General features: G+C 33.0%; 2 protein-coding genes across 5 annotated transcripts in view; one reads left to right on the top strand and one right to left on the bottom strand.

Moving 5' to 3' along the window:
* Positions 1-23,942, top strand: part of LOC118191660 (uncharacterized) — a 147,385-nt gene that overhangs the window by 109,467 nt on the left and 13,976 nt on the right. Inside the window, exon 1 of one of the 2 annotated variants that reach the window (XR_004758636.2) lies at positions 23,512-23,636. The exons of the other annotated variant lie outside the window; for it this stretch is intronic. The gene's annotated coding sequence lies outside the window, so the exon portion shown is untranslated. Of the gene's footprint in view, positions 1-23,511; positions 23,637-23,942 lie in introns of those variants that run through there. 2 annotated transcript variants of the gene reach the window in all.
* w (eye pigment precursor family transporter white) overlaps positions 1-23,942 on the bottom strand; it is a 105,235-nt gene that overhangs the window by 56,674 nt on the left and 24,619 nt on the right. The window contains exons 1-2 of one of the 3 annotated variants that reach the window (XM_085816994.1): positions 23,371-23,468; positions 3,784-3,946 (exon numbers count right to left, since the gene is read on the bottom strand). In XM_085816994.1, the coding sequence (XP_085673120.1) occupies positions 3,784-3,946; positions 23,371-23,433 (226 nt within the window). In that variant the 5' untranslated portion in view covers positions 23,434-23,468. Of the gene's footprint in view, positions 1-3,783; positions 3,947-19,268; positions 19,500-23,370; positions 23,469-23,942 lie in introns of those variants that run through there. The other 2 variants (XM_085816996.1, XM_085816988.1) reach the window with 2 other exon arrangements.

The following is a 23,942-nucleotide window of genomic DNA, read 5'->3' on the forward strand; positions in this document are numbered from 1 at the left end:
TTTCTTTTTATCTTCCTTTTTTCTTTTTTAACTGAATAAGCCGGCTCTAGTGGTATCTATTTTCTTCGTGGAGGAGGTTTTGAGAGATAATTGTTCTTGTCTATAAGGAAAACAACGAAAACAGCCATGGAGTTAGCTAGTTACGTTAAATTCAAATTCGAGTCGAATTACGAGTATTCAGAGGTCTTGTCTACTTGATGAATGATTGGCTTTAGCTGTAGTAATGTAATATATTTATTAATGTATATAATTCCCGCAGCTGTCTTATAAACATAAAATGTACTGTAAATTTTTCTAACATTATATTTATTTCAAAAACTGAAAGGAAATAAATTATCTTGTAAATTCAGGAAAATAGGGGTAAAGAATGACCTACATTGATTCACTGAAATAAAAAAAGTATATTTATCATGCAATGTAATCCTAAAAGTAGAGTATTTTGTCTCAGCCACATTCCCAGCTGTTACATGCATTGTAATGAAGTTATTAAGTTACTTTCTAAGTAGTACTGCTTTCTCATATAAAGGCAAAGGTAGACTTAACGGACCCAAATTTGCTTCTGCTGTAATAATTTTGACAGTTTATTTTGGATTTAAAACGTGACGCACGAAATAAAACACAAATTAAACATTTAATCAAAGGAATTAAGTTTTTAAATTCATATGAAATTATCATTGTCTGGACGAAGAAGAATTCTACGACTTATATTAATCAGCATTTTAGTTTTAATTTGGTCCGTCTTTTTCTGAAAATAAGTGATTTTCGGAACTTTTCGTAAAATAAGACATCCTCCGAAAATAATCCTTAGTGAAAATAATGCAACAAAAAGGATTCGTTAAAAAATGCTGTTGATTTATTATGTATAAGTAATAATATGTTTAGCTTTCCTAATACTCGTATTTCAGAGAAATGTTTGAAACAAAATATTGTTTACCTCTACACAGTTCGTTTCAAATTAATTCTTGGAATTTATCTTAACCAGTTCACCGTTTGCCCCGAGAGAGATACGTTCACAGGAAAGGCATCGTCATCCGTTAGCGTCGGCAGACTCTCGTCGGGGTGAAATTTGGGCTGAACCCCCGAGACACATACGACGCAGCGACGTTTTTCCAACCCCCACAGAATGAGTCGAAAATCAAAAGGGCTGAATGATGGGTAAAAAATTCATGGGAGAAAATAACTGATAGTTATGTTTCCAATGCACTACGAACAGGCTACTTAGACAAGAAGTATTCATTTAATGATAGCTATATCGCAAGACATGAGAGATTCGGACCAATGATTCAACAGGAAATGGATTTAGAAGAAAATTAGAATATAATTCAGAATTTTATTTATGACGATGTTTCAGAAGAAGATGACATACATGACTGTAATTGAATAAATTTAAATTTCTGTATTCTGTGTAAAATAAATATTAAATAAAAATATATAAATATACTTTTATTTTTGCCCTTCCCCGAAAATAAGCCCTAGCGCGTATTTTGGAACAAAAAAGAAAGTAAGACAGTGTCTTATTTTCGGAAAAAGACGGTATTACTCTGTCGACCGTGAAACTGTCGCCAAACAGCGCAATTTAGCGCTAGTTGTGGATAAAGGTGACTTAACACACTCGTAACACCTGCGCTTTCGCTTAATGTCAAACCGATTCTTTCTCGATAAGCTACATTTTACTTTTATGACCAAGGATAGAAATTAACTGTTATTGCTGTATATTTTTTTCTGCATTTTAAAATTAATGATTACATATGAGACAGAAGTTTGTACTCATAGCGTTCTGAACAGAGGTTCCGGTAAAATCGGAGGATCTAACAAAATAGTGAAACTGACGAAGCGCAAAGCGAAGCGGGTTAAATACTGATGATCAATCCCGGCGAACGGGCTGGCTGCATGGGCCTTTTCGTGGTTTTGCCCATGTGTAACCCTGGATACGAGCCAGTTTCCCTTAAAAAGACCTCTACGGGGCATCCCTCCCTTTTCGTGTCGTGTCTAAGAGCGGAGCACGTAATAAGTAAAAAAAAAAAAAAAAAAAAAAAAAAAAAAAGAATACTGATGGTCAACGGGTTAATACATATAAATGCAGTTAATTTACATACATTAAAAAAATTTTTATTTAATATAAAAGGGTAGTAAAGATTGAAATCATAGGCAATTTTCGGGTTTTTTTTTTGCTTTGGTATATTTTGTCGACGCCGGGTCGAAACCGATATAAATAGCTAAGCAGCTTTCACTTACGCCGGGAATAAAAACGTATTCGAACTCAAACTTAGTTGTTGAATCACGCATTCCTTTCATGATTATCATACGATTCATTTACTTATGATATAAGGATAAAATAATAAATAGAAAACATGAAAAAAAAATAGAATTAAAACTATCCCGCATTCCGAATCAAAGCTTGCTTCAAATGAATCCCAAAACAACGGCTGATTGGGGTAATTACATTGGAGAGATATGTGCTAATTCCTTGTTATCGTCTCGTAACATTAAGATCGATAAACGCAGCGAAATTGTGGAAATATGAAAACTTTTAAATCATTTTAAAAAATTAAAAAAATGTCTGAAATTTTCCGATTTTATATTATGCCCAAAGGGGGCTTTTTTTTAACGTTTTGCGTGTTACCTTTATTTATTAAATATCGTGTTCTTCGCACTTAAACCCTAAATTCTGTTCAACAGCAATATCATAAAATATTTAAAAGAGGATATCTTTAGAACTTCCGATACACACTCTCGCGCGCTAGAGATAATTATTTTCTCCCGTACAGTGTTGCCATTGCTCGCTTCGAAATCGTTGAGTTTCTTAATCAGGAACTCATAAATGCTTTACAAAATATGAAATAGATAATAAAACAAATTCTAAATTTCGGCTTCCAGATGCCCATATTTGGGTGGAGACTATTCAAAATTTGATGGGTGTAGGTACCGTTGTTTTATCACAATGCGAGAAAAGTACATACATTTATGCAGATTCCTTATTATTTAATTTCTTTAAATATAATACAGGGCTGTAATATTTGGTGTCAACAATTCAAAAAGAGATTCGCCGTTTACAGTGAATCAACGCAAAATGTCAAAGCGAAATTAATAGCCTTTCTGGGCAAATTTTTCCTTTGGGTTGAAAAAAAAAAAAAAAAACTAAAGCATGTTTTTTTCCCCCAAAGTGGATTTTTGGAGATTTCTTCCGTGAAAATAAAGAATATTTCTTGTTGCTGTTTCAAACATTTTGCAATCAAAAAAGTGGAAAAATAAATGAGCCAAAATGCATCAAAAAGGTACCAAACATGCATGGTAGGGTTTTCAGAAATGTACCGCTTTCTTGGCCGTTTCTTCTTTCTTTTGGTGCCAGAGACATATGTATAGAATTAGCAAATCATGAAATTTTCAAGATTTTAGTTTAAAATGAAGTACAGAAAATATGTTAAATCTCATGTAATTAAATTACGCATCACCTATGAAGGTATACTCTGGAATGTAGGATAGATAAATGCAGATAGAGAAAAGAGTACGATAAAGAGAATTAGATGGAAGGAAGTGCTTCATATTTATGATTGCCGTACCATATGATTTTCGTTGGTACCTCTAAAATTACTTATACATAGTAGCAAAAATATTAGGATAGGTATTTAGCAAGTTGTCAACAACATCGTGGATGTCATAGATAAACTAATACATAAATACCGACAGTAATTTAACTTATGATTAGTTACTGAAATACAATTACAAATGAATTAACGAATTAACTACGTTATGTGAAAGCATTTTAAATTGGATGAGACTTACCATCGTTCAGTAATTGCTTCTGGTGATTCACATCGTACTGGTTACTGAATTTAAAGATACTCTTTTTCTTTGGTTTCACAAATACATTGATACTGTGCCATGATAAGGTTACTTTGTTGGCAGCATCGAAGGATGGAACTCTCTGCAGTATGGGATCGTCGCCCTGAAAGATAATGAAAAGGTAAGAATAAGTAAGGTTGTGTTAATTAATTTTATACAATATTCAAAAGAGGTTAAGGTTTGTTAAGGTTGTATTTTCGGCACTGTAGGGAAAGATGCTTTCGCCGCTAATATCAAATTAGAAACTGGAATAATTCTCGAATGCCTCCATTCAAATCAGCCTGAATCGAATCTTTCTCGGTTGACCAACTCAGCCATTGATGAACAAATTTATTCTAATCTTCCGTTACACAGACGGTTAGAATGAATATATTTACACATGAAATAAAAAATTTGTTTGTTTAATTATATAAAGTACGCGGCATGCATCTGCCAGAGGGACACAAACGAGGGAGGATGTTTTTTAAAAAACTGGTTCGTATTCACGAAACAGTAAATGTATCGATTCGTTGTGTACGATTTGATCCCGAGTCGAAACAGTGTTTAGCGGTCTTATTCTCTCAGCCACTGGTGAGTCCACGTTAATTAAATGTAATCAAAACTTCAAGGAACTATTAATTTATAACATTTTAAATTGAAATTTACTAAATATTTTTATTTAAATATATATTTATGACACCCTAAGCCTAAATACTGCCTGACTAAATTTGTAAAACTTCGAATTCGAACTAGTTGAATTCAAGTCTTGAAATTCTATTCGAAGAAAGAAGAGAAATTGAAACATTTACTATTAAGACAGGAAAAATTAAGGTAAAAATATTTCTGCAACATAAAAGAATTCTTTCTTAAAAATATTCTTTTGTATTCTCTTCTTGTTTAAGGTTTTATTTTCGGCACTGACTTGTTTAATTCTGAAAAGAGAAACAAATTAATAATTACAGGCTCATACTTTTACTACATTTAAAATGAGTAAACATGAACCAAGTATTATCAAATTAGCTTTAGAAATGAAGTGCCAAAGTTCAAATAAGATGAATAAAGACTTTGAACTTAGCATGTAATTTTTTTCCTTGCAAATTTCTTTCGAAGTACATATAAACTTTCAAAAGAATTTCGTTTTACTACATGATTTATATGACATGTTGTTCCAATATTAGAGATTTGCGTCTGGAATAAATGAGTCTGAATTTGCGATCTCTAATCTGTAGATTTATATCAAGAGTAAATTTATGAAAATGTAATATCTAATCGCTTGAACTAACATTGACTCATTAAGCAGTATGGGAAACAAATTGTCTTGTTTGCAAATACGATTACGGAAACTTATCCACGATATCACACTGTAAAAAGCTGGATATGTGCCATCTGGAATGCTTTTAGTACCTTTATCATCACTCCTCCACATCTGTGCTGACAGTTAACTAAAGTAAGGGCATGCGAGAATTATGCGTTATGTATTGCATCTCTTAGATACCATATTGAAATCTAGACCTCGGATTTTGTTGCCTGCAGAGAAGCGAATTGTACTAGCTTAGCAAAAGAATACCTTTTCACATCACCAAGATGAATTTACATTCAAGATATCAGATTGCAGTTAAGATATAATTGATGTTACCGGATTATTTAATAAAAGAACAGCACAAAGGTCCTTTTTAATTGAGAAATTAACGAGAAATAAACTTATTGTTATAAAATGCTATTCCATATAGGTACACGATTTTGTGTAAATGCAATTCTTCCATTACTTCTGAAAGTGTAATAAATGCAATTCTTCCATTAGATGACAGGATAATGACTAGAAGATTTTGGCAGCTATGACTTTTTTAAGTTAGTTGAATGTAGTAAAGCACACGTGGGCTATATGTCAAAGGGGAGGAATGCCTTCATAGAATGCTTTCTAGGGAAAATTCACTCGTATTCACGTTACATGGTTTAGGTTTATTTGATTATGCATAAGGCTTCATAGGACATAGTCATAATCGCTTCACTTAACGAAACGGATGCTTTTGTAGAAGATTTTCTAACGGAAACTGGATCATATACACGTTACACATGGGGAAAACTCCCATACAGCCAAAGCGTTCGCAGGGATTCGAACCCCGGACCGAACAACCAGTGTTCAGCATCATACCACTTGGCCACTGGTGGACACACATTACACATGAACAAAAAACACGAACACCCACCACGTAGCCAACCCTTTCGTTTGGGTTCTAACTCTAGTCGAACTCTCAGTATTCAGCGGTTTTAACCATTCGGACACTGGTGGGGGATTACACTACTTAAAAAAGTTCCAGAAATTTCACAACTGGCAACGAATTGTGCTTTCCATAGTTGCACAAAGAGCATTTAATCTAAAAGTCTTCAAGATTTATTTTATATAATTTAAATTATAATAAAATTTTAATATGAATATGATATGTATATACTATAATTACACGAAAGTTACCTTGAATATTTCAGCCCCTTTATATTTTAGGATAAGTTTTCAAAAAATAAAAATGTAGGTGAATATCTGATCAGAGTTTGATTTTAAGCTAATTCTAACCTAACTAATTAGAATGAAAGATAAGCTACTTAATTAAACGTAACATGGTATAAAAAAGGAGAACTGGGTAATGTCAGAGATATATTGTTACCTGTTTGTTTTCGGATATATCAGTGACCATTATAGCGGAAGCAGTTCAAAACTGAAGTCTCTTAGCTAGAGCACGAAAACAATTTTTAGTAGGCATTACTACCAATATATTTACCTTTTTAAATACAATATTTTAAAATTTATTTAATTTTTATATTAGTATTAAATAATGAAATTAATAGAAGAAAATTTATTATTGTATTCAAGGTTATTAGAATTCGGATAATTTTTATCTTATTAACTAAAAATTAAATAAATGTTGCCATTCGCATTAATGAGAGGGATAAGCTGCCGATTCTTGCACAGCTGCTCTGTATTTGGATGTAAAAAACACTGCAGAATTCTTTAAATCCCTCTTTTGTTGCTAAGATTGGAGTGGGAAATGCATAAATAGTGGAAGTGGTAAAAAATTTCATAAAAATATCAGTTTTGGGAAAAAAAAAGTTATAGACCATGTGTAATTTCCAAACTCTGAGATTTTAACTATAGTATGGTACATGCAGTCAGTTGTGTTTTCTTTTTTTTTTTGTCTTTTTTGGAAATCTGGGAAGACTGTAAGGACAGGCTTCGAGGACTAAGCGTTTTCCGTGGATCGCAGTTTGAGTTAGGTTTGATTTGGTTCATTTGATTACGATAAAGCGCGCAAGGCTGTGTGCCTAAGGGAAGGGATGCTTTCGTGGACGACTTTCGAAGGGAAGCTGAACTCTTATACATCTTACACATTGGGAAAACACCTATGCAGCCAGCCCGTTCGCCTGGAATTCGGACCCAGGTCGGAACTACCAGTGATCAGCGATTTTACCGCTTGCTCGCTGGTGGGTGATCACAGGTTTAGACACGCTGGTATGTGATAAAAAGAACATCTTCCTGTCGTTCTTCTATTTCATTTATCAAAATACTGAATTATAAGATCCTACCAAATGTTATATATATATAGTAAAAAAATGGGGTTATATTCGAGTAATCACAGTAATATTATTCACCATATTTGGAATAAAATTTCTGTTATAATAATGCAGATCGCTTAACGTGCTTTTGCTAAGAGATATAATAACTCCCCATAAAGCTTTTTCAGCATCTTTTCTATTAATGAGTAGAAATTAAAATTCCTAGACCTAGATCAGTGAACATTGCCAGTTTTGAATTTTAGAAATTTAAAAGGAAACATTTCGTCAAACATAGACATCTACAAAAAATTCAATGCAATTTAAAGAATGTCAAAAACACTTTATACAAATGTTGTAATTATTTAATTACTTAAACAAGTGGACGACAGAAAAAAAATATTTAACAAGAAGAACAATCCATTTACAAAGATATGTTGAGTTGTTGAAAAAACAGATATTCTTTAGCATATTAATGGATTTCAGCTATCCCATCAACCACTTGTAACCTTTTTGTATAAATCAACTGCCAGTTAGGGGGCCTCTGAAGGACTCAGTTAGTGTGCCGGAACTTTACCAGTTTTGTTTATGACGCTGTTGTGGTGCCCCACACACTTGTACCTGGCCTATGTTTACGAAAGATCCACATTAATAGCTTTCTCAACTTACCAAAAAAACTGCGAAAAGGGCTATTGTTTCTAAAGTAAAAGGTGCGAACTATGAAATTATCTTTCAGCGCTTGTTAATGAAATGATTGTAGGAGAGTAAGGCTCTAGTTTAGAGAGAGTACAATGTTTTAGAGCATTTTCGCAGGATGGTTTAGATTTTTACAAAGAATTATACGACAGGAGAGGGAGGTAAATGATGATAAAAGTAAGAATTAAGCAGAATATTGTACTATGAATATTCACATGAGCTCTAAGTTAGAGGATATTTTATAAGCCTTCTGAAAATAATCAAAGTTTTTTCTGGCATAAATTGATGCAGACTGTCTCTTCGGTTTAAGGCCGTTTCGTCTCACAAAGGACTTAAAAAATTTTAAGCCGGGAAAATCTGAATTTATAAAAGATTGTTACAACTGGAAAATATCCAATAATGCTGGAAGAAAAACTACGAACCTTAAAAAAATGGACCCAGAGCTTTATCCCATTTCCAAAGTAATCACTTTTATTTAGAATCTGTAGTATTCTTCACTGGCCCATTATGTTGCTTAAAGAGAAAAAAACACGCAACATGAGAAGTAACTATCTAAGGAAAAAACTGCTGGATTGGTTAACTGGAGTGCAGAAAGCATATGGGGGCTGTCTGCCTTAGGACGGATGGCTTCGTGGAGGATCCCAGCGAACGAACTGTATGCGTTACCACTAAAGTGCGGAAATTAGTTATTCTATAGATTATCTAACTAATCTGCAGATTAACTAGGGTGATCCTTGAAAGCGCAGAAAATTGTTTCATTTCTCAAATTACCTAGATAATCTGCACATTACCTACTAGGCACTTGTTAAACTGAAAATAAGATCTTTGCTGGAACAACAGCAACATACGCTTAAAACAGCCGCCACTTTTAAATTGTTGATTGGGCAGGGTTTCGGAAAGCGTTACTGCAAATCTAAATGTACCACAAACAGGTGTGCTTGTCGCAAAATTCATCTGCGACGTAATTTAAATTGTCACCAATTTTAGATTGCATTAATAAGTGAGCATAATTTTATCATATTTTTTGCAAATTCATTTCCTTAATTGTAATAATATTTTAAACTGTTTTATTCTTTGTATTACAGTTTTTTTAATTGACTGATGATTCATTCTACCAACTAGTTTGTTGATTTTTGATTGCATTAACATGAATTTTTAGATATCGAGAAATAAATCAATAACATTATGTTAATTTAAGCGTACAGAAACGTTGTTGTTGTTCCAGAAAAGATCTCATTTTCAGTTTAACGATAGCCTAGTAGGCAGTGTAGATTAATGAGTGTCTGGTAGGTAATGCAAAGTGGAGCGAGAGGAAAAGGAAATGAGAGAAACAAACTTTTGGACTATAACGATGCGGAAACCTTTAGCGTGTACATTACCTAGGTAAAATGCGGAAAACTCTTGATTCCCACTTTAACGGAGCAAATGAGTTAATCTGCAGATTAACTAGGTAATGTGCACGTTTTTACGACTTTCGCACTTTAGCGGTAACATATGCATGAGAATTTTTAAACAACTTGTAAGCCACTCGGAGCTTTATACAATTAATCTGCCAAATATTCACAGAGAACTTTCAGAGAGCATCTCATATTAACGTTAGGCATAAGTTTAAGACCTTTTTAACATATTTTGAGCTGATTTTTCCCGAATTGCTATAGGAAAAGTCTGGCGAGCTTATTTGCAATTCAATATTGAGTCATTCAGGCATTGCAACACAAATACACACACGTCGGTCACCGCTATAGAAATGCTAGATCATTAAAAATCTATTTTCGGCAAAACTAAACATAAAAAACAGATTTACGACAGAGGATACCAGCTTTCCTCTTTTACTTAGGAAGCAGCTAAAAATAGCCGAATGTGTCATATATATTTAATATCATACTGACAAGGTTCTAGCATGCACAGAAAACTGAAATGCCAGCCATTTTACATTAGTTAAATGGAACGTAATAAATATCACCAACAGGATAAGTGATTTTTATGTCCACAAGTAAACAGAAGATTATAAAATCAATAGTTTAAAATTTTTCAACAGGTAAGAGTTTACTTTTAAAGTGAATATATCAGAATCACCAATCTTGGGAAAATATTAATAAAACTACTATTCGTTTTCGCAAAGCTTTTAAACCTCAATAAAATTTTTAAATGACGAACAATATTGATTATTTATCCATTACTAGAGATGACAGATTACTTAAACTTTAAATGCATTATTGTGATACTTGCAGATTAGGAACTCAATAAAGGATACTTACACCTACCACAATCTCCAATGAAACAGTCAGTTCAGTACAGACGTAATTTTTTTGAATTTTTAAGTTCAATAGATTAAATTGATATCCTTGTGATACTAAAGAACCATTTAGCAGGGATAGAAGTTACAGCTTTGATTTACATGTTCTGAATAGATAACATTAGACACATCTGTGCTTTACAAGTTTTCCAGTTTAAATTTGATACAGCACATAACAGATACAAGTATGATAGACTTTGCTTGTAATACTTAAACAGTCTTTTTCGTCGTGCATAATATAATTTTCCTGCACACAACAGATCTTTAAAGTAAACTATTCGTGCACAACAGATTTCTGAATAACACGTAAGATATTTTTGTCTGACTTGAAATCTAGTTCAAAATGTGTTCTTTCAGGCATAAATATGAATAATATTTTAATTAATTAATGTTACTTTGAACATTATATAAAAAAACTTAGCATCAGTGTATGTTATGTAAAAATGATCAATATCTCCAATATTATAACAATAACTAATTCACTTCACTTTATCACTGCATGTATTCATAAATTATTTTCATTTAAAACATTTTCAAAATTTTAATAAAAACATTTCAGATACGTATTAACTTATTTTTTACGTAAGATGTCACAATAAAACTTTACTTCCAGAATTGCTTTAATAGAGGGAATGCAAAACACGATTTACAAACAATACGGATTTATAATTAAAAAATAAATAAATAAAAAATATAAATAGATAAGAATCAAATGTTACTGCAAATTTCATAATTTAAAAGTTTAAAATCTCGCTTCATTTATTTTTGTCATGGATGAATCATGCTTCTCATTTCTATTTAGAATTCACCTTTTAGTCGACCCAAAGCTGTTAAAAAACAATATGAATCATACTAGATATCACTGTATCATTTTTCAAACATTTTTTTATGTTAAATCGAAAATAAAATAAACATATTCGTAATCTGTTCCAAACGTAGCAAGCAAAATAGTTTTAAATTATTTTGGCCACAATATCCTATACAGACTATAAAACTGGGCGTATGTTTTAATGGGAATTATCTAATAGATAACTAATAACAATAATAAACCTAATGACTAATAACAATAATAGCTCTAATCCCAAATAAGTTTTGTTATTTTATCTTCAAAATATAAATGTAAGAATGATGTAATGAATTATGTGAAAGCATAAATACATTTACTTAAAAAGTCCTCCACGAAGACATTCCTTCCTTTAAGCAAATAGCCCTTATGCGCTTTGTCATAATCTACTAAGTCCAAATCTATTTACATTTAACTAATAAAGTTTTATAAAGTCCAACAATTAATATTCTTGATGGGAAAGAGCGCTAAACATTAAATCAGTAAGCCTTAAATTTGATTCGTAAAGTTATTTTAATTAACTCAAAGCACGGAGGGGTTATCTGCGAAGGGTGATCTTCGTGGAGAAACTTCTAAGATAAACCATCTCGCTTTCACATTGCACATGGAAAAACAGAAAATTATATAATCACTGCATTCGCCGAAATTTGAGCTCTGGTGTTCAAAGGTTTATCCCCTCGGCCACTCCCAAAACTTTAACCGCTTCCTGCTAGGTTAGGTTAGGTTATTTAATTACGTCAAAGCCTCGAGGGCTATCTGCCTAAGGGAAGGGATGCCTTCGTGGAGGTCTTTCTAAGGGAAACTGGCTCGTATACACGTTACACATGGGGAAAACCACGAAAACACCCATGCAGCCAGCCCGTTCGCGGGATTCGAACCTCGGACCGAAGTACTAGTGTTCAGCGACTTTACCGCTCGGTAAAGTTAAACTGAGGCAAACTGAAAAACAAAGATGCTTTTGCATTAACGATTCATATGAGTATGGTGGTTTGGTGAGCTATATTAAGGCAAATAATGTTAAAACACCAAGAAAATACCAAGTTCTCATTCATCGAGAGAGAAAGAAGGAATACTTTTGTAAAGGTAAGGGTTAGGTTATATTTATTTGCTTATGGGAAAGCACAAGAGGGATGTCTAAGGAAATGAATGTTTTGGTGGAGAGTTATTTGAGCATAATTATTCCTCATTCATGTAACACAGGAAGAAAGCCAAGAAACCGCACTACTTTACCAGTCCGTTCGTTTTTCGTTGAATTCGGCTTCAATTCCCAGTATGTGTGGCAATCTTAAGCACCTCGGATATTCTTTAGTAAAGGAAATTAGCTCATGTTTACCTTACATAGGGTGTAAACTTCACGCAGGCAATCAATTCCACAGAAATACATAGTGCATCTACCAATTTTAAGTCTGGTTAAGCAAAACGGATAAATATAGAAAGCTTGCCCCTCGGTCTTACGTAATTTTCAGTGTAATTATTCGTACGTTACACACTTTGATACGGCTGTGCATTTGTAGACTGTCCCTGAGAAAATCTCTTAGAATTGTGCTTAGATGAATCATTACAGTTCAAAACCTTCACAACAGACGTTCAAAACGTTTGTCTCGGAGACACGATTTAATACAGAATAAAAAGTATTTTTAATGTGTTTGTACGGCTAATATAGACTGATGGTTTAACACAGTCACTTGTCTTTATACCAAAACCAGTGGAAGAAAAATTGGGCTCTCAGGGGATGGAATTCAAACTTTTTGTAAACTTCTTCCTCTAAAAAATCATTTAAGGTTGGCGCAGTATTATACTGCAGAAACCAATCACCAGATTCAACTACACTTTATGTACTGTGTCTTAAAAAGTATAAAGATTTATAACAATCTGAAATCTGTCGTGAGTTCATAGCAGTCGTGAATCACGTTGCAATTCACTTTTTGTCGAATATTTTATGCATTATCGTCATTTCGACTGGTTGAGGACGACCCACCTTGGGATCATCGACCACCTCTTCGCGACAAATAGAGTATCGGCTTTTTACTCAATGTGAGATTTATTTATCAAGTTTTTTAAATGGAATACAGAAAAGCACAAAACAGCTATCTCCCTATAGGTACAGCAGCTTTCATAAAAGGTTTTCCAAGCGGGACTGATTTGCGTCGGCGTTGCGACTAGTATCACTTGTCTAACCTAATCTGAACAAGCCTACGAATTTTATCGCGGCAAGGAATATAAGAATTAGTCTGTAATTGGCAAGAGCCTTGGACTCTATATAGGTGACGGTATGATTTTGCCCAGTTCCACCCCACTTTTGAGGGATAGCAGCTCGGAAAGCGGTACGAAGGTCTCCCACAACTCTTCCCCTACCACCAAACCACACGAGAGGACTCTCGACTTTTTTAAAGTGCCGCCCTTATGCCACAAAGACACGATACATTTACAAGATCCATGCCTTCTCCGAGATTCGAAACCGGGCCCTTCTGTAAGGCAGCCAGATTTACTAACCACTATCTCTTTGGGCGGCTACTGATTTGGCTTTACTTATTTTAATGGTTTGGTTTGGTTTGGTTTATTTAATTATGGCAAAGCACACTAGGGCTGTCTGCCTAAGAGGAGGGATGCCTTCGTGGAGGACTTTCTAAGGGAAACTGGCTCGTATACACGTTACACATGGGGAAAACCACGAAAACGCCCATGCAGCCAGCCCGTTCGCGGGACTCGAACCTCGGACCGAACTACCAGTGTTCAGCGACTTTACCGCTCGGCCGCTGGTGGGCCACTTATTTTAATGAGCGAAAACATGAGAACTTCCATGCAGCTAGCCTATTTGCTTACTACAATATTTAGCAGTCTTATCTACTTGGCCAATTGCTGGCGATTTGATAATCAGAAGATTTTTGAGAGATTCACTGTTATTAGTCCATAAAATAATTCTATACTACTGGGTTTTTCACTTTGTAATTACGTTGTATATACACCGTGTCCACAAAAGTCCTTACTCGGCCTTTATTTTCGCAGCCGTTGGTAATAGACAGATATCGCCAGTGGACAAAACTGATAAAAACAAGTTTGCAAATTTGTTTTGAAATTATTCTATGATGTACCTTAAAATCTTTAAGCATATTCAATATACCTTCATCGATCTTTTGTTTATATTAGACATATTTAAATTTTCCATGAAAGAGATAGTGCAATTTAATTTTCTGAAATTAAAAAAATAATTTGCTCTAACAAAACTCTGATATAAATTCGCATTATGTAATAATTACTTTTTAACTGCCTAAACAAAGTAAGATGAAATATCAAAAAATTTATTATTTAAAAAGGCTATAAAATATTTGTAATTCCAATATGATTTATTTGATTAATTTTTGAATACGAAATTTAAATTTTAAGAAATACTTAATGCAAACACAGAATAGCCATCGAATACTAAAAAGGGATTTCTGGTAGAAAAGATCTGCAGTGTAATCTTATTCAGTAAACGAATACGATTCTGTAAATTAAAATAAACGAAATATACAGAGGACATTTTTGTAACGATTTTGCAAGATTTGGATTTGCATTTTTGTAAAGATTTATACATAAACAAACATTAGAATTTTATTTTCTAGTATGTTCAGTCTGATAGCCCTTTTGTTAAATTATCATATTACATCTTGATTTCCAAGATAAAAATCCTTTTCTTAAAACATCAAGGTTGATTGTAATCCACTCCTCCTTCACAGTCTTCCAAAGTCCATCCAGTGTTTTGAGATGTCGTTTATAAAGAGCTTGTTTTAAAAGTCCAAATACACAATAATCCATAGAAGACACATCAGGGGTCTTAGGTGGGATGCATTTATAGGGAATAGCTTCAATTCCGGTTTCATTCCTCATTTTTTCAGAAAACAGAGCAGTAGATTTAGAGGTATGGCTTGGAGCCTTATCCTGACGGAACTTAACACCGTGAAGATTGTTTGCATAAAGAGATGGAATTTCTTCTTTGAAAACAGGTATTAAACACATTTCTGATAGTAATCCGAATTAATTTTGATATTTTTTCCACTTTCCTTATTTTAAGTTTTCCGTTATAAGAAAATCCAGTAATAACCATAAAACCTTTAGAAAAACTTTCCTTGTTTTCTCTGAACCAACATATAAACCTCTTTTTCGGTGGTAAATCGATCTTTTTCTATTGCAATCACGTAAGTATATCCAAGACTTATCAATTGTAACTATAAATTTCCATTTTTTCACCAGCCAAATAATTTTCATACAGCAATCCGCACACAGTCTTACGCTGAGCAATATGTTTCGGCGTTTGGCGATGAACATCATTTTTTTTTTTTTTTTTTTTTTTTTTTTGTTTTGTTTTGATTAGCTTTAAATAAGATTTTATAGTTTTGTTCACAGTTCCTACAGAGATATTTAAAGATTTTGCAATAAATAACTCTTTGGGGGCTGTATTTTCCTTTAAAACATAAGATGTCAATAATCATAAGATTTAATAACAGTTGTACGTACCTTTGTTTGGTATGCATTTTTTTTTTTTTTTTTTTGTCTTGTTCTCGGTCAGATGTAAACTTTGACATTTTTTTCCTTTCATATTAATTAGCTCACTTATTTTACGCATAGAAATGTTAAAAACCATGCTTTTCACATCTTTTTTAAATAATTGAACTAAATAATTTTTTTCGGGAACCACAAAAATATGGCCTTCGCTCCGTTGTTTATTTTTCAGCTACATTTTAAAGAAAAGAATATTTTTAATGCTGCATATGATAACTAAACCTTATTCCAATTGGATGCCAGTCACGTTTATATTTTAAAATTAATATTTAAATTCTCGGAAAAAATCAAAATCATTACAAAAATGTGTGAACGCCCTCTGCAAGAGTAGCGTTTTTGTCATACGTGCTTTTTTAAATTATATTGCAAATTATGAATGCTGTGATATCACATTTAAACTTAAAGAGGTTGATACACGTACATGCCGAAATATATCTTTATTATAAGCGGCTTAAGTGTCTGTTTGTTGCCGATAGTTTATTGGTTGCTTGCGTAACTGTACTAGCCAATGGAGTGAAGTTGCCATGGCATTTAAATAGTCCATATACACTGATACCATACATGCAGCTATAATTGTTTTAATTAAATTATCATAGTATTTAAGAACATTTAAATGTTTTTAATTCATACAATTGTTGCTTATTATACATTTAACTATATTTACAAATGAATTACCTAGAAACTTGTAAACGTTGAGAAATTAAAGGAGAGGAAACAAACTAACGAGTTGCGCGTAGTCCATCTCATCAGGTAGGTTTACTCAAACTCCTATGCTAAATACCCTTTCGCGTAAAGAGTTTAAAATTTTGCCCGATTTTATTTCGACATTGTATTTTAAACTGAATTTTCAGCTGAAAGCAAATTGAGCGTGTCAGGGGGAACGTGAACATTTGTTTGCATTAGCAGTCATCTGTTTTTGAAATGGTTTACAACTGAACGCAATTAATTTAAATTTAATTACAATTTAAAATATCTAAAACAGCGGTCATTTCGTAGACCACCGGGCTTTCTATATATATATATATATATATATATGCCTCTTATACACGGTTATATTAACCTTTTATACACAATTGCAATTATTAATATAGTTGAGGAATCGCCTTGCTTTGATTCCAATTTAATGTTAACTTTAGATGCTTTAAATTTATTTTACTTCAATCCTGCAGCTATAACGCAGGACGGGTTTAATTGGTTTTTAATTTTTAGCCTATTATTGTGTTTCTTTATATATATATATATATATATATATATATATGTATTGTGTTGAAACATAAGTAATGGCCGTTTATGTTGTGTTTAAAATTACGCCGTAAAAGCAAAATGTTTTGTGTTATTCGAAAGAGAATCTGTCCCTCTAATTTTTGTTATTTTTCAGACATTAAAATGGAGTGTCAAATCTACAAAAATAAGTATTTTCGACACCACCTTCTTTTTGCGTTTAATTGAGGCGCCAATGCTGAAGCTGCCCGAGAGATTTATGAAGTGTATGGAGAAGGTGCAATGCCTGAACGAACTGCCAAATTCGACTGCCAGTTCGCTTGCCAAATTCAAAAATGGAAATTTCGGCCTCGAAGACGCTGCTCGTTCCGGGCGACCAAATGAGTCTGATGAGGAATGTTTAAATCAACTTCTGGTCGAAGACGCGCGTCAAACCACTCGAGAATTAGCCGAACGAATGAGATGTAGCCAAATGACTATGACTCGACATCTTAGGTCTATGAGGAAAATCTAGAAACTCGGATATTATTGACTAATTTTTTTTTTTTTTTTTTTTTTTGTTAAAATAAAAATTTTAAAATTAAAAAAAGGCCAATACTTATGTTTCATCCCAATATTTGTGTGCGTATTTTTCAAAAATACATAATACATTTACTGTTTCTAAAAACACGTATGTAACGTGACAGTATAATGTTATAGCGGGCTAATGAATTAATATTTCTTTATAGCATTGTGATCGTGTACATAACATGCATAATAAGCATTCAATATAAATGACGAGAACTGCGACAGGAAGCAAGCGAAGCATTTGCCTCAAGTGAAAGGCTAGAAGAAGCCTCAAATTAGTTTCGAAATTTTAGAAATTAATTAAAAAAATAAAAACTGAATTAGTTTTAGTGATTTCATACTTAAAATGCAATAGAAATGTTATTTTCAGATATTTTGTGTAACTTTACAAATAGTATGTTATACGGGTTTCAAACTTATCTCAGGCAAACTTATCTCATGCATTCGAATGATAAATCATTATTATGAGTTGAACTTAATAGCCTCTTTAAGCAAATCAGTTTAAAATTTTATGTATGCCTTCGCGGAATTTAATACTGCAAGAAAGCGAAAAATCTTACATAGACCTCATACGTTTATCGTACTGAATTAAACAGACAAACAAATATTTGGTTTAATTTACTATGGCAAAGCACTAGGGCTATCTGGCTAAAGGGAGGGATGCCTTCGTGGAGGACTTTCTAAGGAAAACTGGCTCGTACACTCATTATACTTGGGGAAAGCCACGAATCGCTCATGCAGCCAGCCAACCCATTCGACTGGATTCGAACCCAGGTCGGAACTACCAGTGTTCAGCGATTTTACCACTCGGCCGCTGGTGGACCAGAATAAAAGAAACTTCACAGAAAATAAGAGAAAATATTTTGGATAAATGCAAAAAATTTAGTTTTAAAGATGATTATATTAACAAAATATAACGAAAAGTTAAAAATAAAGGAAGTGTTCATAAGTAAGTTTACCAAAAATTAATTTATCGAAGAACTAATTCTTTGGAAAATATTCATTGTAGAAGAGAAAGAAATTATTTATATTTTAATCTCATAACTACACTGAAGATATAAAAAATTATAAGAGACAGTTTACAATTTCCTCTTTCAATAACTAGTGAAAAATTAATGTCATTAGATTTAAGTATCTTAAAGATTACGTTTGGCAAAACACGCGAGAACTATCTGCCTAAGGAGACGGATGAGATGCTTAGGTATTTCAAAAAGAATTTCTTAATTTACCCATTGAAATACCTAAATTATAATAATGCAGTACGTGTCAGTAAGGAAATATTTTAAGTTTAATAGTATTAATAAATTATGCTCGAAATTTTATGCTTAACTATTCTTAAGCAAAGGTAAAGTTTTTACTTAAATCCATCTATCATAATTATAACATTTAAATATTTACATTTTTAAATGTCGCGAAAAATTGCTTTTACTTTTTCATACAGCCTTCTAAGCACGTAGCTAATTAAAGGAAAAAAAAACTCTCTTAAAATACAATGCATTGAATACAAATCCGAAATGTTTACAAGTATGACAGAACCTTTAAATGATTACATAATACAAGAAAGTTGTAAGTAGTTGCTGTTTTCTCTATAAACATTAAGGTTATTTCTTTTCACATCATCGTCGTAAGAAACTTAAACGCTGTCTTTATTTGTGAATGAACAAAAGCATACGTAACAAGTGCAACAATTAAATGTTTGCTTTACTAAACCTTCAGAGAGTATAAACAATGATATCTTACGTTTAGTGTAACCTTGGGCTTCATCATAGTCACACAAAAAGCTCTTCGATCAGTTAGGTTCCCAAAATAGTGAAACGCAGTGTTATGCAAAGCATTTTAACTTCAGTGCATTTCCCTTAAGAGATTCATTTCTAATTTTACAAGAAGCTCCAGCTGATTAAGTTGCCTTGTTTTTAAAACTAAGCGGAAAAGAACTCGGAACGCTCCGAGATTACGTCATTGAAAAATTTCAGAATTTCTTTTTACCCCGTTTCCAACTTGCGTAGAAATGGGCTCTACCCCAAAAAAGTAAGCGCCATCTCGCGGTTAGCTCAAAACTACAGAAATAACAAACCATTTTGTCACTGAAAAGCATTAAAAGAAAAAATATCCCAAGAAATTATTTTAAAATATAATTTGATATTAGATATGTTTTTGATATCGCTGTATATTTTGATAAATTTCTTTGTTTTAATAATATCACATAATCAGCGTGAAATCACGGAACATTGATGATTTCGCTCAGGGGATGCCCAGCAAGGAGCTGTTGAAATCTAACTAAGTTTAAACGGTGATTCTTTTTTTCAATAAAACTTTAGTATTCTTTAGGCACTGAAGAGACCAAGCCATATAACTAAACCGGGTGCATTTTTGCTGTAGAAAACTGACAAGATTGGGTGGTAAATTAATAGGTAACGAAGTGCTTTGCTATAATTCCACACTGCTTAAAAAGTAAGGTTTTTTTTTTTTTTTTTTTGTTTTTTTTTTTTTGTTTGTTTGAGTGTGCAAAGCACAGGATGGCTGTCTGCTTAAGAAGAAAGAAGGGTTGGGCGGGGTTAATCGAATATGACAGAGCACGCGAGGGCTATCTGCCTAAAAGACGGGATGTCTTCGGGGAGATTTTCTAGCCAAGGGGAGATATGCCTTCTTGGAGAATTTTCTAAAGGAAAGTGGTTCGTATTCGCCTTACTTATGAGGAAAAGGACGAAAATGAACCATGCAGCCAGTCTGTTTATCTGGGTTCACTATTGTAAAGAATCACTGCTTAAAACAAATGATGCTGACATGGAGAACACTCATTTTTTTGTGTATTTTACAAATGGGCCGAGGCTTACTCATCCAGTCGGTTCACCGGAAACAGAATTTGACGTGACCACTAATGCTCTCACGTCTTACGAATTCAATAACTGAGGACTCGATTTGGGTAGAGGAGACTGGTAGCTAAATTTACTTTTATTTGAATCCACGGAACTTAAATTTATATTACGCCAAAGGTGCTCATTTTAGCGTTTTGTGTGTTACCATGATTTATTAAATATCTTTTTTCATTTACGGACACAAACAAGTTTCGAGAGCATTTGGGCAAACGCCACATCGGGCTTAAAATTATTTAAAAACAACATATGTTTAGAATTTCCGACAGACTGTCTGGCGTGCTGGAGATAAAAATGTTTTATTCCCAACAGTGTTGCCACTACTTGCTTTGAAATCGTTGAGTTTGTTAATCAAAAATTCGTTAAAGTTTTACAAAATATGAAATAGATTATAAAATAAATTCCAAATTTGTGCTTCCAGATGCGCATACTCGAGTGGAGGACTACGTTATTCAAAATTTGATGTCTCTAGTTACCGTTGCTTTTTTACAGTGCGAGAAATATACATTCATACAGATTCTTCATTATTTAATTTCTCTAAATATAATAGAGAGCGATAATATTTGGTAGCAACAGTTTGAAAAGTGAAATAAACATTCAGAGTGATTCGACGCAAAATCGCAAAATGAAAACTATAGTCTTATTATGTCTCCAGAATGGCAGTCATACAAATGTATCGATATTTACCTCCTTACTCTAACTACGTTAACCTTTAGTGTATTCTAAATAGGTTTTAATTTCTTATATTGGCTTCGATGTGTTTGCAGTTCATTATTTTTTCCGTGAGTTTCTGAAATAGTGCAATGGAAATTATCACCTCTCCTTTTACAAAGCTCAAATTCAAAGCGAATCGAATACGCCCACAGCAATGGTTATTTAGTGGATTATGCAGACAGACTAACCAATTTTTTTGATATATGAGTTTCTGACAGAAGTGCAGCTCAGAATTTTGCGGGAACAACTGGGCGCAAATTTGGTGGTATCGTCATCAACGTTTATGGTCGAAGAGATAATATTTAAGTACCTAAAATCCTTCACGCAATTTTATATTATTTTCAAACTACACCCCCCAAGTGCATAAATATTTCTTTCCCTCCTTGTGCAAAGTCCCCTGGTCTTGTTTCATATAAGACACAGCAAACAATTTAGCAACATTTTAAAATTTAACTGAGTTCGGGTAAACATTAAAACTATTAATATTATCCTGTATTTTATTCATTTAACAATATTATCGGTCTATTAGTAATAACCTAATATACTGATATAAGCTGGATGTCAATAAGGTTACGGTATAGAATCTACCGGATTAATATTGCTTCATTTTGTTCGAGGGATAAATAAATACTGAGTTTGAAATGAGTGAAGAATTAGCTTCTATGAATAGTCTGCGTATCAGCAAAATATGTATAAATACAGGGTCCGTCTGTGAAACGGGAAATTTTGAAAGTACACAGTCTCTTCATGACAAATTTGTTATCCGAATTTTCTATATAGATCTGAGTTGAGTAAAGCATGCCATTTTACGTTTTACAAATAACACCGCGCAAATGAGACCCATTTCTGCGCAAACATTCTTTTAATCTTGATCGAAAATTATCCATAACTCGACGGAGTATGTCAATTTTTTATGTGATATTCGTTTTTAATTCCGGTCTGGTTTGCGGTATATGAATGCACAGCCAGAAAGAATTCTCAAAAATCCTTCAGAAATCCCCAAAGAAAAATCCCTTCAGAAATCCCCAAAGAAAAAAGGTGGCATGCGGACAAATATATGGATCTTGCAGGTCACCATGTCTGGATATGAGTCTGTTCGGAAAGAATTTTCTTAAAGCAGCCATGGACACACGAGTAGTAGGACTTGCGGCCCCATCCTGCTGAAAAAAAAAATAATTTTCGGAAACCTAACGAGTTTTTAAATGAAAAATATTCTGACCATATGTGTGCAGTAGTCTGCAATAATAGTTGTAGGGTTTCCTCTGCCGTGTTAAACAAATATGGCCCAATAATGCCAGATGATGAAAGTGCGCACCACACCATAACTTTCGGACTACGTAATGGCTTTTTTTTCATACAATTCATGTGGTTTTTATCATTCCATTATCGACTAAAGTCACTCAGTCACCATTCTTATAAAATGATTTTACGCAGAAAGTGCCCTGTAAATCGGACCACTGTTTCATATTTAAACATTAAACATCAAAGAATAACCCAAAACCTCTACGCCCTCTCGTGAGCAGAAAATGAAATACTAGACTTTTAAAATTTCCCGCTTCATTGGCAGCCCTAAGTGGTATTATGTAAAAACATTACTTCCTAATTTTTTTAACTGTTGTTGTTGACTCGCCGAGCCTAGAATTGTACTGTTTGGCCCGTTCGAAAATAAGCTTGCCGACCTTTGGTATAAATTAATAATACTTAATATTAAAAATAAAAGGAAAAAGGAAAAGAATAGGAGTGAGTTTACCATTCTAAGAAAACCTGAAAATTATTTTTAATAAACTCCAAATTATTTCAAGTAATAGCGAGATAACTGCCTACCAAGATTTGTCATTTTAGTATAACCAGAATAATACTATTACAATAGTTAGAGGTCGGTGTGATAGATTCATTCAATAACATGAAGTTTCTAACTAGCAAGAAAACATCGCGGTCTACAAGATAACTGCCATTACGCACTTAACGACAGTCCAACTTTAATTCAAAGGTAAACGGTATTTAAAATTGAACAGCCGAACATGGGACGTTACTTTATCAACCTCACTTTTTTATTTATATTGTACATTATGGATAAGGAACAAGGAAATGATTAAACTTTATTACCATTACTTTTTTAAATTAAATTTCATGAAATAATTGTTACAAAAATATATGATGTGTAATTTGATTTAGTTAAAAAATAATATGCAGCTTTTTAATGTATAACATGAATTAAAAAAACATTACTTATATTTGAAGAGAGTTAAACATACCACTGTATATATTGCTTGGACTGAAGTTTGCGAATGGTTCAAATCCCCGCTTTTCTGCCTCATGATGCTGCTTGTACGTCGTTTTGCAGTTCTGAGGCGCGCATGAGGGTCTAAGTTCTCTTATCGCCAATTTAGAGATATGAATTCTCAAACTTCATGAAGATAAAATATTTATGACAAAGCAAAAGATTATGAAACAAGCAGGTGTCCTTACATCGAGATTTTAAGAAGGGGAGGCTTGTCTATTAGGTTATATAAGATGTTATGTAAGTTATGTTTAACTTCTTATTCATTCTTTTTACTCAAATGAAATTAAATTTCAGTTTTGGCTTTGGACAATTTTTGAAAAGAAAAAAATGGAATGCCATTTCTAGTGGCGAGAAATGATTTTCATGAAACTGAGTAAAAAGTATAGAAACGTCTTGTATTAAATCGTTGAGGAGCAAATACACTATTTTGAAATCTTTGTATTTGTCACATTGTTTTTGGTACACAATTAAGGAAATAATACATTTATTTCAAACAGTTAGCTCAACAATACTGCTGATTTCGTTTCACTTTATCGATTGATT

This window comes from Stegodyphus dumicola, chromosome 1 (assembly GCF_044657685.1).
Source record: "Stegodyphus dumicola isolate Sdum_Otavi_A_Nest chromosome 1, ASM4465768v1".
Classification (NCBI taxonomy): domain Eukaryota; kingdom Metazoa; phylum Arthropoda; class Arachnida; order Araneae; family Eresidae; genus Stegodyphus; species Stegodyphus dumicola.